The sequence below is a fragment of the Aethalodelphis obliquidens genome, unplaced genomic scaffold (assembly GCF_003676395.1).
Source record: "Aethalodelphis obliquidens isolate GAN/ISIS:26980383/991018 unplaced genomic scaffold, ASM367639v1 scaffold38, whole genome shotgun sequence".
Lineage (NCBI taxonomy): Eukaryota > Metazoa > Chordata > Mammalia > Artiodactyla > Delphinidae > Aethalodelphis > Aethalodelphis obliquidens.
Genome location: NW_020837982.1, coordinates 6,082,493 through 6,100,539, shown reverse-complemented (window position 1 = coordinate 6,100,539; position 18,047 = coordinate 6,082,493). Strand labels below are relative to the sequence as shown.

General features: G+C 48.0%; 1 protein-coding gene across 7 annotated transcripts in view; it reads right to left on the bottom strand.

The window, feature by feature from the left end:
• Nucleotides 1-18,047, bottom strand: part of RPH3AL (rabphilin 3A like (without C2 domains)) — a 125,379-nt gene that overhangs the window by 26,814 nt on the left and 80,518 nt on the right. For 5 of the 7 annotated variants that reach the window (XR_003437974.1, XR_003437975.1, XM_027130565.1 and 2 more), the window contains one exon: nucleotides 4,411-4,585. The exons of the other annotated variants lie outside the window; for them this stretch is intronic. Coding sequence is in view for 3 of the 5 variants with exons in the window: in XM_027130565.1 (XP_026986366.1) it covers nucleotides 4,411-4,585 (175 nt within the window). In the remaining 2 variants the exon portion in view is untranslated. The remainder of the gene's footprint in view (nucleotides 1-4,410; nucleotides 4,586-18,047) is intronic. 7 annotated transcript variants of the gene reach the window in all.

Here is an 18,047-nt window from a genome sequence, read left to right as displayed (position 1 = left end):
GACTTACTTCACTTAGTATGATAACCTCTAAGTCCATCCATGTTGCTGCAAATGGCATGATTTCATTCTTTTTTATGGCTGAGTAATATTCCACTGTGTGTCCTTTGATAAGATTCTATAATTTTCTCCATGTTTGACCTATAATTCTTTTTTAAAATTTGTTTCTGGGCATTTTACAATTTTTGTTGCAATTATGAATGGATTTTTCCAGTTCTAATTAGTCAGTATAGAGTAAAACTGTTGATTTTTTGGTGTAAACTATTGATTTACTCTGTGTCCTGTCACTTCCCAAATTCTCTTATTAATCCTGGTGGGTTGTTTTAATAGACCCTCTTGGGTTTTCTTGGTATACAATTACATCACCTGCAAATAAGAGAATTTTTTCTTTTCCAATAGTGACAGATTATTTTATTTTCTTGCCTTTTACATTAGTTAAATACTACAGTATACTGTTGAATGATGGTGATGGAGGTATTCTTGACTTGTCTTTTGATAGAACATGGCTTCAGTGCTTTATCAGTTAATATGATATTTGGTGTTACATTTCTGCTTTTTGAGTAATTTTATCATATTTAAGTATTTCCTTTTATTCTCATACTACTTAAACTTTTTATTTAACAGATTTTTTTTAACCTTGTAGAAGAAGACATTTCAAAGGAAGATAGGAAACCTATGAGCCACAAAGCAAGAGAAAGACATACTTGACTTCACAAAAATGAAAAGAAATTGTTTTTAACTGGCGAAATACTATAAGTAAACACTAAAGTCAAACAAAATATAAAGTCAAGGAGAAAAAGGTTTGCAACCCATTTAATACCCCTAAGGAGCATCTGCAAATCAGTAAGAGAAAATAAAGAACATAATAAAAAATGAGCGATGAGTTTAAACAGGCAAGTTTTAAAAGAGGAAGCTTAAATAATCAATAAATAATAAGACATGAAGACACGTTCAAATGTACAAATCAGAAAAATGAAATATCATTTTTCTTCTAGCCTACTGGCCAAAATGATAAACACCAAAAATATTCATGGCAGGCAAGGATGCAGGTATAGGTGGGTATAAAAAACTATAACAGGGCTTCCCTGGTGGCACAGTGGTTGAGAGTCCGCCTGCCGATGCAGGGGACACGGGTTCGTGCCCCGGTCCGGGAGGATCCCACATGCCGCGGAGCGGCTGGGCCCGTGAGCCATGGCCACTGAGCCTGCGCGTCCAGAACCTGTGCTCCGCAATGGGAGAGGCCACAACAGTGAGAGGCCCGTGTACCGCCAAAAATAACGAAAACAAAAACAAAAAAAACTGTAACATTTTCAGAATATAGTTTGGTAATGTCTATTGACATTTAAAACACACAACCCGTTTTTGGAAACCTGCCCCACGGAAATAGAAGCATCATACACATATAAGGATGTTTCAGTACTGCCTGCAGTGGCAAAAAGCCAGAAATCATTTGAATGTCCATCAATAGGTGAATAATTAAATCACAATATATGATATGATGGGATTTTACTCAGCCATTAAAAAGAATAAAGTAAAATCTATGTGTCTATTGACCTGGAGGGATGCCCATGATATTCTGTTAAGTGAAAAAAGCAACATGCAGAGTTATGGGTAAGAGGCTATTTTTGTTGTTCAAATAAAAACGAAAGAAAACATAACCCTGTATCAAGTATATGTTGGTAGGAATAGGGAGAAAGGGGTTTGGAGATGATGGCAGGAGAGATTTTAATTCTTCATAGACTTCTGAATTGTTTAACTTGTTAAAAATTTATCAGGTACGCTCATGTAATTAAAAATTAACCAAGACAATTTAAAGGAGGAAGAAAAGGGACCTGCCTCAAAAACATCAATACATTTCACTTGATTGCTCTGTGGCCTGCAAACTTCTTGGCTTCTATCTATTGATTCCCCTTCCTCTTCCAAGTGAAGTGAGCTGGGATGGTGGGGGAGAAGCTGGGAGACACAGGTGTACCTGCCCAAAAGGGAGGGAGGGAGGGAGAGTGAAAGACAGAGGAGAGAGTGTGGCAGGGGCCGGTGACGGGGCGGTCAGAGAGAGGGAGCTGGTGTCAGGATCAGCTTCCACATAAGGGAGCAGGGACTGTGGGGCTAGCCCTGGAGACAGGGATGCGGGAGGAGAGCTGCCTCAGGAGAGCAAGGTGGTTTTCACAGCCTCTTGGGCTGTCCACCAGACCCCTGACCCAGGGGAGCCTGAGGTCCTAATGAAAATCCCTCCATAGGCCTTTCAAACATCCCGGAGCAGGTGGGTAGTTCATCCCTTCATTCTTCCACTCAATCACCTGATAAGCGTCTACCTCGTGCCTCTCCCAGGCTACGTGCTGAGGAATCGGCCTGTTCAGGACAGACACGGCCCTGCCTGCAGACAGCTTCCAGCATGGTTGGGGGAGCCCACACCCCAGTGCTGGTCACTCTGTTTCTGTCTGGCCCAAGCTCAGTTGGGGCTGAATGGGGTGCTACGAGGGCCAGGCTTAGCACACAGGCTCTGATCTGGACCACAGACCGCAGCTCTGACTCCAGCCTCCTGCCTGACACCCCGCACCACTGATGATGGGGCTGCAGATGGCGAGGGGAAGCCACTTTCCAGCGGCCTCGTGCTCTGGGGGCCTGGGGGGCTTCCAACCCAGTCTGCGGAGGGAGACCGAGTTCACACCGGGGTTGGGGGGACCTCCACGTTGCCTGGCCCGGCCTCACTGCAAAGTCAGTTAATAACGGTGCCAACTCCAAGTGTGTGGGCCGCTGGCCTCCTTGCCCACATAATTAAAAGGGCATCTGTGTGTCTGCGTGGCTGACGAGGAGACAAGAGAAGGTCCTGCCCTTCCCTAGGGATGTGTGTGCGTGTGCGTGTGCGTGTGTGTGTGCACGCATGCGTGCTCATGTGTGCCGCACTGGTGCTGGAGCAGCCAGGGCACTGAGGCCCCTCGGGGTGAGGCCTCAAGGTCTCTCCTCCTCAATCTATGGGAAACAACATTCTAGACCCACCAGTGTCCCCCAGCTTCAGCCTCCACAGCCGTACCTCTTCCCTCGGTCTGAGGGACACAGATGCACCCCGACCAGGCTGGGGCAGGAGAAAGCCCCGGCGCTGAGGGTGGAAAAGGGGCTCCCCTCTGGCCGTCCGCTGCCCCCTGACTGCCCAGGTTGCACCTGCACTTGCCGTGGTCCCCACCGAGGCTGCTCTGTGGCAGTGATGGCAGGGAAGGTGAACTCACGGGAATTAGAAGGGCAAACAGAGCCCAGGAGAATTAGGCAGGAAGGCTGGCTGCAAAAACCCGAGTGATGCCGAGAAAAAGTATCTGGAGAACAGACACCAAGCTGTTAATGCCAGTTATGTCTGGAAGGGCTGACCTACAGGGGATTTTTACCTCAACATTATATCATTTGACAACTTTCAAAACTGTATTAATAAACATGCCTTACTTTTGTAACAAGAAAACCAAAGTCCAAATGACAAGAAGGTAAATGCCAGGTCATAATCCAAACATGGAGATGTTCGAGAGCCCCTCAGAAGCAGATGCCATGTCTACTGTCTTGGGTCCATCGTCCCCAGAAACAGGATAAGCCCCCATCCCTCTGGCTGCTGTGTCTCATGTAGGACCCTCAGACCCTGAGTCTTGGGCTGAAACTCCAACATTTCAGGGCAGAAGGAGTCAAAGACGCAAGGGCAGGACCCCACCTTTTGGTTCCAGCTCTGCCACACCGAACTGAGAAAATCCCTCCTCTTCTCTGGGCCTCAGGCTACTCATCTATAAAATGGGGCTACAATATACCTGTTCTGTCCACCTCCAGAGTCTGTTGCGAGACCAGGAACTTTGAAGATAAAATCACAAGCGCTAAAGCATCATGCAAGCAGTGGAGAGCCGTCCACCACCCCAAGCACCGTTATCATGACCCATGGGGCGCATTCCCCTTCTGATGGTGGCCACTTAGGACACACCCACATCAGTGCAGTCACCACAAACACCAAGGGGCCCTGGGCACACCGTCACTTTGCTTGTTAAGACCAGGGAAGCCAGGAGTCCCCCTTCCTGAGACATAGGCAAGCACTGAAAAGAGGTGGTACAGACCTGCCTTAGAAAGATGTATTTTCATACTTTGCAAAAAACCTCAACTGGCATCACATTTCTGCACAGATCCCTAGTGCTGTCCATGGCATTGCTGCCCCCTAATTAGTGCTTACTGGTGAAACGGCCCCCGGGGGACCCTCCTGATGCAAGCAAGCACCCTGCTGAGGACCAGCCACCCACGTGGTGCAGGCGGGGAGCCAAGGGCACAGAGAGGGGCAAGGCCCAGCGTGAGCCCCGTGGAGGGGTGGTGGGCCCCGGCCTGGTGCATGCAGCTTGGTTTGCCGATGGCTCAGATGTGGGTTGCCATCCCGGAGAGGGCGCGGTGGGGACTCACCTCTCTCTCGGGCCCACGTGTAGACGCGGCTGCTCTCAGTACTTCTGGGCTCTTGCTCTGCTGGCTCTGTGGGCAATGGTCGGAAGTGGGGGCGATCGGCCTGGCCGGGGGTCTTCAGGGGCAGGATGTACTTGGGGATCCCTCTGTAGAACCAGGCCCCCGACCTCTTCCAGACCTGGAGGGGGAGACACCTGCTCAGAGCACAGGATGCAGAGCAGTCCTCCCCGTACCCTGCCCCCAGCCGGCCCCGCCTCCCAGAAGGCGCTCAAGAGGCCACTGCATTCCTCCGGGCTGCCCCTTCCCCTCGAGACTCTGGGCAGAGCGACGAGAGGTCAGGGGACGAGCTGGGCTGGCCACGGCCTGGCACTGACCATGGTCTTGGAGAGCTTCTCGGGATGTGATTATCTCTGTGCGGGGCACAGACGGGCCCCCGGAGTTTAGCGAGAGCCACAGATTAGAATTCAGAGCAGCGAGTGCAATAAGGTTCCCGAACCCTTAACGCCTGCTTCAGAAAACGCCAAGTGCTCTGTAATCTCTTTCCTGATGAAGGAAATGTGTTCAGGGTATTTATAAGAAGAGTGGGAGCGTATGAAGGAAGGAGGTGACCTTTTCTGAGAAGAGGAAGCCTTGGCGGCTCAGAGCAGATGTGTGGGTTTGAATCCTGGATCTGTCATCCCGCAGCCGGGAGATCTGGACGCATCAACCTTCGTGACCCTCAGTTTTATCATCGGTAGGTGGAAGGCAGGAACAGTGCCAGCTCCCAGGACGGCCATGAGGGTCAGGCTTGCAAGTGAATGTAAATTCCCATAGATTGGTGCCAGGCGCAGAGCAGCCACTCGGCACACATGGTGCCCACTAGCGTCACTGTCACCCTCCTCCTGTCATCTGACAAACGTGCACAGCTTTACAACCAGGGGACCGAGTCTCCTACTCAAAAGGGACAATTTAAAACCAAAAGGCCAATCATCAAAAAATCTACAAACAATCAATGCTGGAGAGGGTGGAGAAAAGGGAACCCTCTTGCACTGCTGGTGGGAATGTAAATTGATACAGCCACTGTGGAGAACAGTATGGAGGTTCCTTAAAAAACTACAAATAGAACTACAGTATGACCCAGCAATCCCACTACTGGGCATATACCCTGAGAAAACCATAATTCAAAAAGAGTCATGTACCACCACGTTCATTGCAGCTCTATTTACAATAGCCAGGACATGGAAGCAACCTAAGTGTCCATCGACAGATGAATGGATAAAGAAGATGTGGCACATATATACGATGGAATATTACTCAGCCATAAAAAGAAACGAAACTGAGTCATTTGTAGTGAGGTAGATGGACCTAGAGTCTGCCATACAGAGTGAAGTAAGTCAGAAAGAGAAAAATAAATACCGTATGCCAACACATATATATGGAATCTAAAAAAAAAAAAAGGGTCTGAAGAACCTAGGGGCAGGACAGGAATAAAGACACAGACATAGAGAATGGACTTGAGGACACGGGCAGGGGGAAGGGTAAGCTGGGATGAAGTGAGAGAGTGTCATGGACATATATACACTACCAAACGTAAAATAGATAGCTAGTGGGAAGCAGCCACATAGCACAGGGAGATCAGCTTGGTGCTTTGTGACCACCTAGAGGGGTGGGATAGGGAGGGTGGGAGGGAGACGAAAGAGGGAGGAGATATGGGAATATATGTATATGTATAGCTGATTCACTTTGTTATAAAGCAGAAACTGACACACCATTGTAAAGCAGTTATACTCCAATAAAGACGTTAAAAAACCCAAATCAAATCAAATCAAAGGGCCAGAGTCTGCCCTGATTCTCTAGAGGACAGTGTTTCCCACTCCCCAACTCCTCTACACCAACTGGATCTGTGGGCTGTTAGCAGGGACCAAGCCAAAAAAAAAAAGAAAGAAAGAAAGAAAAGAAAAAAGAAGAGTTCTCCTTCATGTCCATCAAGAAGCACCAAGTTAAACCAAGCTCTGTTACTGCAGGACTTCTCAGAGCCTTTAATATACCAATGTGCACAGGGTTCTCCAACACAGCAAAAGGACAGACAGTTCTTCCCACTTGGAACCTACCCAGCAAGTTTTCCTAGCGGAACTCAACCCTAGTAATGGGTCTGCAGAACCTTAACTGTAGCACTTACTGTTCCCTTGTGGAGTGAGGTGTATCTATTTCTCCAAGTAGACGGCAGTCACCTCCTTATGCTCCAGAGTGCCAGGCACTGGACCACTGAGTCCAAACACTGTCCCGGGCACGAGTCACTCAGCCCTCCCTCCCAGCTTCCCTGTGCAGAAGGGCCTGCTTTTGCGTGTGGCTCTCGAATAACGTAGAGATGAATGCTTCTTGGAGCCGCCTTGGAAAACCCTTTCTGGTCCTCTCGCAGCCCTCCTGCGATATGTAGATATTTCTTCGAATCAGTAATACATGCACATGATCTAAAATTCACAAAGTGTGAAATTAAAGTCTCCTTTCCCATTCCCAGAGGCATCTGGTGATAACGGTTCCTTGAGGAAGCTCTATTATTATTCCCACTTTCCAGATGGGAAAACTGAGGCTCGGACAAGTTAAGCAACTTGCCCAAGGCCAGCCTACCATTCTATTGGCCTCTACTCCACACTGAAGGTTCCCCGAGTCTCATCCCAACAGTCTACAGATGTGAAGTAGGGGCTTGCTAAATTGTGGTTGAGCAGGGGGTAAATCCTCAGCGGGTCAGACATCACCATCATGGATGCTAAGTGTCTAGATGCCTAGAGGGCAGGGAGGTGTCATATAGGGAGAGGAAACAAACACAAACAGCCGCCACCAAGGCTACCCTGTCCTTGTAGAGCTGCTGTGTGGCTCCCGAGACCAGGTGTCCAAGCCCAGGGCCATGGGGGGCTGGTGAGGGGCTCACTTGGCCTCCCTCTGCTAAGCGAAGGCCTGGGCATCCATCGCTGCTGGCTTTGCCTGCCCTCCCCTGGGCGTGCCAGCCTCCTGCCCCCAACACGTCTGGGTCTCGGGGGGACCAAGTGAAGCAAGCCCTCGAAAGCCATCTGGGCATGGTGGGCTCTGGGTGGGCTTAGGACCCGCATTGCACTGCCTCTCTGACCCCCACCATGGACGTTGCTTTGCCTTTTTTCCCCTGAGAAATACATACACATCGTGCAAAATTAGGACAATAACAAAAAAGCAAAATGAGGAAGGTCACACAGATAGAGCCCTGCTTAACACTGTGTTGTGAATTTTCTTACACCCTTTTCTGGGCATATATACAATTCAGTTTTCCTCCCTCCCTCCCTCCCTCCCTCCCTCCTTTCCTTCCTTCCTTTTTGGAAGAATAGGGTCATGTAGATGCTATTATATGATACTTAACTATATATCACAGCAGTTGTACTGTGTTCATAAGTAACGGTCTCCACATGAAACTATGGTTCTATAGTTTGGATTTATTAAACTTAATTAAATCAACCCGCCACTGATGGGAGTTTAAATTGTTTCCAATTTTTCACTCTTCTGAACAGTGCTGCAAACATCATTGTGGCACACCCATCATCAGACGGCTGTCGGTTACTGCCTTAGGAAATATCCCAGGAGTGAAACTGCCGGGTCAAGGGATATATATACATAGATGATGACGTATAGCGTACATAGGTGATGACGTATATCGTCAGACTGCCCTCAGGAAGAAAAGTCAAATCCCCAGCGGGGCACTAAGTGACTTCAGGGCAGGGACCCCACATTACACTCTCAATTGTGTTAAAATACACACACTATAAAATTTACCATCATAACCCTTTCTAAGTGTACAGTTCAGTATGTTAAGTCCATTCACATTGTTGGGTAGCCCATTTCCAGAACTCTTTTAATCTTGTAAAACTGAAACTTTACCCATTAAACAAGTCCCCAGGCCCATCTCCCCCAAACCCTGGTGACCACTGTTCTACTTTCTATCTACGAATTAAGTGGAATCATAGAGTACTTGACTTTTTGACGTACATACAGTATTCGTTATTTCACTGAGCATAATGTCCTTAAGGTTCATCAACATGTGTCAGAACTTTCTTCCTTTTTCGAGGCTGAATAATATTCCGTTTTATGTGTACACCACATTTTCTTTATCCACTCATCCGTTGATGGACACTGGGTTGCTTCCACCTTTTGGCTGGTCCTTTATTTTTGTCTGTCTCTCCCACCGGAGTCTACCAGCCGGGAGGGAGGCCCAGGGCGTCTCTGCTCAACACTGGATCTTTAAGCTCCTAGCACACGCCTGACACACAGTAGGGGCTCCGTAAACACCGGCTGAACGACTGAATTGGCAGCCGTGGCTTGTTTGCTGGAGCGTGACCCAATCCATATAGTCTGTCGCCTTCCTGGGGAAGTGGCCGGAGGGTTTCACCCAAGTTCTTGTAATTAATCAAGTGGATTTACCACTTCAGATTAAAAGGGGGATAAAGAGGGAGTGCCTAGCAGGGCGTGCCAAGGTGCACATCCCTGACCTTGAACTTCAGGGCACAAGGCAGCCACGTGCTCCCAGTCTTTCCTCGAGCACCAGTGAGACCCACAGCCCCGGCTGCCCCTGCCCACCCTGGCATATCCCAGCCAGCGGGCCCCATGCCATCAGCTTCATTTCCTGTTGCAACGATCCACCTCCACCCCTACCACCCACTTAAAAAACACTGATCAGTCAAGTGCTTTTGGAAAACGGGATAAAGAGCACAAGACCCAAAGTATTAGGTTGAATTGCATGAAACTACTGATATTCAGCCTTTGTGTGTGTGTGTGTGTGTTCAACCATTTTTGACCTATAAAAACCCCTGTCAGTTTCATACAATTCACCCCGATATTTATGCGCAGCAGGGGCCATGGCCCCACAGGTCTGCCAGGCGTGCAGCGCCTCCCTGGGGTCTAGGAGGCAGGTTAGTTCATTGTACCGGGGCCTTGGTCTGTCCGTTTCTCTCGTGCTGGCGCTGCAGTTCAGGTGGAAGGCCGGATACTGCTGTGATGGGCAGAGACCAGACCAGACTGGCTGGTGATCCCGGACCAGTTGGAGGAGCAGCGTTTTCTGAGTCCCCGAGGCAGAGGGACGAGAGCACACAGGTATGGGGGGCACACCGTGTAGGGGTGCATTCAAGACACTGTCGGGTGTTTTGGAAAATGCCTTCCACGTGGGAGAGTCCAACTGGTGAGGCGAGGGGTGAGGGACCCCCAGTTCTGAGCAGCCATCTCCCCTCCCCCCACACCAGTCCCGGCATGTCCTCAGACCTTCTCCCGCCTTGCTGCCCACCGCCACCCTGTAAAATGCAGTAGCTTTTAATCACGTGATTTCTGCTGTGGGCATCCAAGCCTATCACCCACAGCCTGGCATCAACGCTTGACTCGCTCCCCAAGAACAGCGGTGGGAAAAGCCCTCCGTGGAAATTAACCCCCAACCATCCTGTCTAGGGCCGCGGATGGGGAAAACCTTTGCTTTTTGGAGAAGCCGTGTGATTCTGCAAAGCCACGCTCTGCTCCCCACGAGTGGTTCCCTGTGATAAGGCCAGCAAAGCAGCTAACCTTGAAAATGCCATTTAATGAGAAAAAACCCACACAGCCCCCATGACACTTGCGGGAGGCCAGGGTGTGGGGTGGCTTCAGCCTTAAATCCTCCCCTCGCACCGCCTCGCGCGCGCGTGCGTTGCTCCGCCTCGCGCGCTGCTGCTCCGCCTCGCGCGCTGGTGCTCCTCTGCCTTGAGGTTTTCATTCCAATTTCACCTCGCTGCCAACCTGACAGCAGATACTGATGGATATTAGCCAAGCTGTTCCCAGGGAATTTTAATTACCATGATAACAATCGCTAATCATCGGCATTTCCTGAACGGCTGTGGCTGGAGAAGGTGGTAATTGGCAGAGCCTGTTGGACAGAAGGGCACGTCTAGGGCACTGGCCTCCAGGGAGGATGTGGGAGGGGCGGCCTAAGACCTCTGCCCCTGCTCCCCGCTCTGCCTTCCGTGTGTTACCACCTCTCCCCACCTCCCACGCGACTCAGGAGTTCACCTGCGTCAACTCAGGGGAGGCGACCACGCTCTCCGCTCCTCACCCCAGGGGTGGGAGTGGGGGGACAGTCTGGCCTTCGCACATGCTGTTCCTTGCACCTGGAGTGCCCTTCACCCTTGGCTCCATGAGGCAGGAACACTTCCCCTAGGAAGCCTTCAGTGCCACTTTATGCATAATCAGAGCAGCTCTGCTGCCCCAGACCCTCACCCAGCTAAGAAGCTGTGAGCTCTTCCAGGGCAGGGCTGTGCCGGAGCCATCCCTGTATTCCCAGGACCCAGCTACGAGGCTGTACGTGGCAGGAATGTTGCTGACTGAGTGACTGAATGAACAAACCAAGTTGGCAAAACAAAGGAACTGTCCCTGGGGACAGAGCGTGGGACTCTGCCTTCAGGGGACCACATTCTGTTTGCTTAACATGCTCCAGTCTTGAAAAGCCGTGGGAAATGGCCTGTTACTGAATGTCTCTTAAAGGGTCCACCCACCCTGGCAGGGAGACAGCATAGCTCTCCCTACCCCATTACCTGAACACACACACACATATATCTACACGCACACACACACACACAAACACACACACAGTGCTGGCTTCCCAGGAGCTCTGACAGGCAAGCTAGACTCCACAACGTGTCAAATAAGACCCCAGGGCTCCGCCAGCTCCTGCCTCTCTCCCCAGCCCTGGGGATCACCCAACATAGCCACTCCCACTCCAGGACCACACTAAGCTGTCCACGCCCCCAGGCCTTTGTACACGCCGATTCTTCTTCCTTCCCTGGGCTGGGAGAATGAAATCCAGCCTTTAGGAAATTACTTTTATCCAGAAGCTTCCACAGAACCATGCAGGTCTCCCACTTCAGTGCACACACATTGTTATGAAGGCCTATTTACATGTCTGTTTCTTGCACCAGGTTGAAAGCACCATGACAGCAGGAGCCCCCCAAGCCCCCCGGCACCTGCTAGCACATGCTAGATGCCTGACAAATACCCATCAGCTGAGATTACTGAACACATATCCAGATTTCAAGGCTTTCAACTCAGCTTACTTAACGGAAACACTGGCTCTTAGAGGGTGCTATGGACTGAACTGTGCCCCATCCCCAAATTCATATATTGAAGCCATAAACCCCAGCGTGATGGTATTTGGAGATGGGGGTCTTTGGGAGGTAATTAGGTTTAGATGAGGTCATAAGGGTGGGGCCCTCACGATGGGATTAACGTCCTTATAGGAAGAGATACCGGAGAGCTTGCCTTTCTCTCCTCTGTGTAAGGACACAGTGAGATGGCAGTCTGCAAGCCAGGAAGAGAGCCCTCACTGGGAACTGAATGTGCTGGCACCCTGATCTGGAACTTCCAGCCTCCAGAACTGTGAGAAATAAACTCCTATTAAGCCCCTTGCGTATGTTATTTTGTTATGGCAGCCCGAGTTAAGACAGAGGGAGACATTGCCTGGGAGGTTGTAGTAGATTAAACATGGTCCCAAATTATTTTCCTCTTTTCCCATCAAGAGGTGGAATCTATTTTCCCCACCTCTTGAATCTGGTCTAGGCCTGTGATTTGCTTTGACACGTAAAATGTGGCAGAAGTAACATGTGAAAACTTCTGACCAGTTTGGAACACTGCTGCCATCATGAGAGAGCCTAGTCCAGTGTAAGAAGGACAAAAGGCCACACGGAGAAGAACCAAGACACCCCAGCCAACAGCCAGCAGCGGCTGCAGAGGAGTGAGGCTTCTTGGACCCTGACCTCAGTCAAACTGTCAGATGACTATGGTCCATGAATGACACCAGGAGACACCAGCAAAAGAATCACCCTGATGAGCCCAGCCCAAGCTGCAGATGAGCAAATAAATGATTGCTTTTTCAAGGCAGTTAAGCCTCCACACCTCTGGCAGGACATCCAACCTCTACACACTTCTAGAAAAAGGAAACAATCGGATAGGTTGGTAATTAACTGAATAAAGTAGGAAAGTTAAATTCAGGGACTTAAAATATATATAGGCTCATTCATCAAATACGAACAACATGCTACAAAAAAGGAACAATTGGAGAATAAGAAAAGGCCCCTAGAAACTAAAACTATAATGCAGAAATATAAAAATGTAAAATAAAGGCCGGAAGATAAAAATGAGAAAATTTGGAAGGTTGGAGCACAAAGATGAAGAAACAGAAAAAAGTGGAAGAAATGATGAAGTCAAAAATGCTCAACCTGAGGGGTCAAATTCCTAATAATAGACTCCTCAGAAACAGAGCAATAGAAAAACATTTCCAGGAGCTGAAAAAGGACATGAGACTTCAGATTAAAAGGTTTTTAATTGAATTTAAGGCAGAAAAAAAGGAAAGTAAAATACATACTCATAAAATCACTTAGTTATAAATATAAAAAGATCCTAGAAGCTTCCAGAAAGAAAAAATAGGTCTCTTACAAGGAAACCAGAATTAGAACAGCATCAGACTTATCATTGGCACACTAGATACTAAAAGACTTTGCATCTAGAATTCTACCAAACTGTCAATGAAACAAGAGAATAGAGACATTTTTAGACTTGCAAGGACTCCAATTTTCCTATATATGGTCTCTTTTTAAGAAGTTACTTCAGGATGAGCTCCAACAAAACAGAGGTGAAAAACAAGAAAGACAAGATCCTAGAAACAGTGTCTCCAACTCAGCAGGTGAGTCAAAGGGAAATGCCATGAAGACGGCTTTCAGTAAGTAGTGCAGGAGAGAGCCGGAAAAGGGTCTGCAGGGGTTTCTGACAGGAAAAGAGAAGGCTCCACGCAATAGAAGGTAAACTCAAGGAGCTGCATAAAAGGACATAGAGTTTCATTATTTTTTGTCAATGAGAACAAAGGGCAATAAAAAACTCCAAGGGAAAACTAAAATCATACCAGAAAGTCATGGTCCAAATATTAGGGAACTTAAACTGTGATGTGGTTTAAGATATAAAGAGTTAAAAAGAAATCCATTTGATCATGATACTAGGAATGTTTTCCTTTGGATGGTCCAGGGGTCGAGGAGTCACAAATTACCAAAATGTGATCTTCACATATCATTTGATCCTGAGGTGTTTTTCTTTTTTTTTTTTTTCTCGGTACGCGGGCCTCTCACTGTTGTGGCCTCTCCCGTTCCGGAGCACAGGCTCCGGACGCACAGGCTCCACGGCCTGTGGGATCTTCCCAGACCGGGGCACGAACCCGTGTCGCCTGCATCAGCAGGCGGACTCTCAACCACTGTGCCACCAGGGAAGCCCACCCTTAGGTGTTTAATGTTTACAAAATGATAAAAAAATTTAAATCCCTAATAATTATTGAGCACTTTGTATGTGTCAGGCACCATTCCAAGAATTTTATATATAACTTATTTAACTCTCACAAAAATCCGATGAGGTGGGTGGTATTAACAGTTCTATTTTACAGATGAGGAAATCAGGCACAGAGAGAACACGTGACCCAAACAGGGAAGAACAAAATAAAAATAGGACCCGGGGCAGTATAGCTCCTGAACCTGCCCTTTTCACCCTCTTACAAAATCATATACAGGTTTGTGAAATTAAATGCTATTTATTGATTTTCAGATCTTAGAATTAATTAACCTAGAGACAAAGTGCTATTTTCTTAGATTCTGTATTTGTCTACTTGGCATCCATTCGCCAAACCGATGGCCAAAGCTGTTTACATCTCCCCTGTGATGCAGCTTTTGCAGGTATGTGAAAGTCATATTACAAACCCTCCAACTGATCCTGAGTCTACACTCTAACCACCCCCTTTACCTAACTCTCACTCACCAAGCCAATAGTCCCCCTACCCTAACTCAACCCAGGGCCAGATACCAGGCAACCAGGGCCAGCCTCTATGCCCCAGCGGCCGCTGAAACTATTCAACCTAGCCCACCCTAAGATACTTACCCTGCGCTGCTCTGCTGTTCCCGTAGAAACCCCATTAAAGGCTGTGGCGCATGCTTTCCCTTCACTCCTTTCTGCCTCTGGTGCTTCCCCATGTGGCCCTGAGTGGCGTGGAATGCCCCCTTCTTTTGGGAACTGTAAGCAATCAATTCTTCTTTCAATGGCATTAGCCTCTTCCTGTCATCACTCAGTCACCTTTGTAAACTAAGACTGAGGCATAAGTCACAAAGCACGGAAGAATTAACTACAGCAACAGAACAGTCTAAACGTACAATCCTGGCAATCTATTAGTAAGGGTGTCATCTAGAAAAGGAGGGAGGTGAGAGTATGGAGGGAAGAATAGAGGCATTTGTACCCACAACTCATGCAGAAGGAGTGGAGGTGTGAATGTTAAAGTTGATGGAAGAAGAAAGAGGCAAATAGTATAGAAAGTTACAAATGTAATCAAAGAGTTAAAAAATAATAACAGGGGCTTCCCTGGTGGCGCAGTGGTTGAGAGTCCGCCTGCCGATGCAGGGGACACGGGTTCGTGCCCCGGTCCGGGTAGATCCCACATGCCGCGGAGCGGCTGGGCCCGTGAGCCATGGCCGCTGAGCCTGCGCGTCCGGAGCCTGTGCTCCGCGACGGGAGAGGCCACAGCAGTGAGAGGCCCGCGTACCGCAAAAAAAAAAAAAATAATAATAATAATAATAATAACAGTATCAAAAATTAGGAGGAGAGAGGGGAAGCAGAGTAGTCCAAGCTAGCCAGCTCCTTATCTTTCAGAGCATGGAGTCGAGTCGATAGAGAGTACCTAACATTGATAAAGTAAGAAAGTCAGGGCATCGCCGGGTCATATGGTAGCTCTGTATGACCCAGCACTCCCGCTACTGGCATATGCCTGAGAAAACCATAATTCAGAAAGAGCCATGCACCACAATGTTCACTGCAGCTCTATTTACAATAGCCAGGACACAGCTAAGTGTCCATCGACAGATGAATGGATGAAGAAGATGTGGCACATATATACAATGCAATATTACTCAGCCATAAAAGGAAACGAAATTGAGTTATTTGTAGTGAGGTGGATGGACCTAGAGTCTGTCATACAGCGTGAAGTAAGAAAGAGAAAAACAAATACCATATTCTAACGCATATATATGGAACCTAAAAAAAAAAAATGGTACTGATGAACCTAGTTGCAGGGCAGGAATAAAGATGCAGACATAGAGAATGGACTTAAGGACACGGGGTGGGAGGGGGAAGCTGGGGCGAAGTGAGAGTAGTACTGACATATATACACTACCGAATGTAAAATAGTTAGCTAGTGGGAAGCAGCCGCATAGCACAGGGAGATCAGCTCGGTGCTTTGTGACCACCTAGAGGGGTGGGACAGGGAGGGTGGGAGGGAGACGCAAGAGGGAGGAGATATGGGGATATACGTATGCATATGGCTGATTCGCTTTGGTGTGCAACAGAAACTAACACCGTATTGTGAAGCAATTATACTCCAATAAAGATTAAAAAAAAAAAAAGTCAGGGCAGGAGTCAGCATGTGAACTAAAGTAAGCAGTCCATATGTGATGGGCGGGGTGAGGGAGGGGCGGGACAGGTGACCGCCATCCTCCAGCATAAGCTCTTCAGAGCAACTGGATGTTTTCTTAAAAGCACACGCATGTGTTACTTTGATTTAAATTGAAGTATAACAGGTTGGTAATTGGATGTCAATGTTATTAAATCCCTGCGCTGCTTGGCAGGTTGACACATGGTGTTGGAACGGTCTGTGGCTGGTATGTTGAATCTGGATGTGCTGGTAGGGAAGGAAAAGAAAGCAGTAATTAAATTTTTTGTAGTGGAGCAAGATAGGAAAGGCTTAGTCAAGTGATGGTTAGTTTGAAAACACCAGCACGAGTTCACAACACGGACATTTCTGCCCCTGCAGAAAGAGAAGCTCCCCCTCTGATGTCACTGCCCACCCCTAACCTCCAGGAGTCAGAATTTTGACAATGGGAAAACCCTGGACAACTTTTCAAAGGGAACCAGGGCTTCCCAGCATAAAGGCAGGCAGAGCTGGATCCCTTTGAAAAGAGAAAGGGCCCAGGGCATCACGCTGTTAGTTGGAAGAGACGCTTCTCTCAAGACTGCTGGGCAGTACTCAGTGACCAGGTTTCCGTGGTGACAAGCTGAGTATGAAAAGCCATGGTTACTGCCGAGGGCAACAAGCTGATACTCAGCAAGGCGAGTTAACACAGGATGTGCTAATGTAACGCGCACATGTATTTTCAGCATTACTTTATGGCAGACATGCTATCTGTCCAGTCAAACCAGATTATGGCCATACGACTTGACAGTTGGATTATCTGCTACCCTATTCAAGCAGGATGCAGATGCGGCATGTATACGACGTGTGTGACTGTGGCACGGATGTGACTGTGCAGGTTTGTTTAGGGTGAGAAGCGAGCGGGGCAGAAGCAGGTCACAAGCCTGTGTCACACACGTGTAACCAGAGGCAGCCTGTGGAGACGGCATCACCTGCCGTCCTATGTGCCTAGGATGACACCTCCACCTGCCTCTGTAATCAGAAGAGGGCTGTGATCCTCATCCCCCAAAGGTGCGTGGATCCTGTCAGCAAAAACTGAAAACAGAGGTGCATCCAGTCTTCCTAAAAAATTGCTCAGTTGACAAACAGATGAATTAAAATAAAAAGCTCCAGAATGGGGGGACGCAGTGGTACCAGAAAACTCACCAGCATCAGTGAAATAAATGCAAGGTAGAATTCAGCCTAGACAACTGATGTAAATATAACTGAAAAATAGTAAAACTGTGAAAGAAATGGTGCTTAAAAATAGTAACAATAATAATCTGTCCCCAGATTTCAGGCTGTCTCAACAAAAAGCAAGAAGTGGCTGGAAAGGAAAAAAGCATTGGGTTCCTCATCTTTCTGGGCAAGTGGAGTTAAAAGGCACTGTTTCTACTGTAATGTAAGTGATTAGACAAATATTGGTTGGAATAACTAAAAAGCTATATATGCATATATACACCTATCTGTCTGCCTGTCCATCTAAGACAATTAGCAGAATTAAAACTAGAGAGTTTTTCATACCGAAATACTTGATTTTCTGACAGTTTTATTTTTCTTCTTTCTTTCCTTCATCTCTTCCTCTCACTTTCTTGTTTTGTTTTAAATTTTTTTCCTTTTTCTTCTTTTGGTAGGAATTAAGTTTAGAGCGGTCGTCTTTCCTCACGGCTTACTTCCCCTCCCTCAGAAAGGCGAAGCTTACAAACAACTTCTGAAGAGGGAGTCTGCATAGTCATTCATTCGAACAGCATTCATTCAGTACCTCCTACGTGTTAAGACTGAGCAATGGAGAGAAAAGATCAAATGTCCTTGCAGACGGGTGGCCCCAGGACCTAAATCCACAAAGGGCTGGGCTCTGTGACTCTGTTTTCCCGCTGCCATGTGAGAGTGTGTTCATGGCCTGCCCTCAGGCGCTATTCCGTCCCGGGAGGGTTTCCCTGTATCCATCCCCCCAGCACCTGGGGTGGAATCCTCAATCTTGCGGTGTAGAGCACAAGTAAGCAATCCGGGGCAGAGCTCCCCTCCCAGCCCAGGCACCCACCAGCCACCCACCAGGTTCTGGCTCTCCACTACTCCCTTCTAAAGTGTTAACTAAGAATTGAGGTGTTAGGGGAAAGCTAAATGAGACTCCTCCCAGGAATATTTGCATATTTGTAATTTA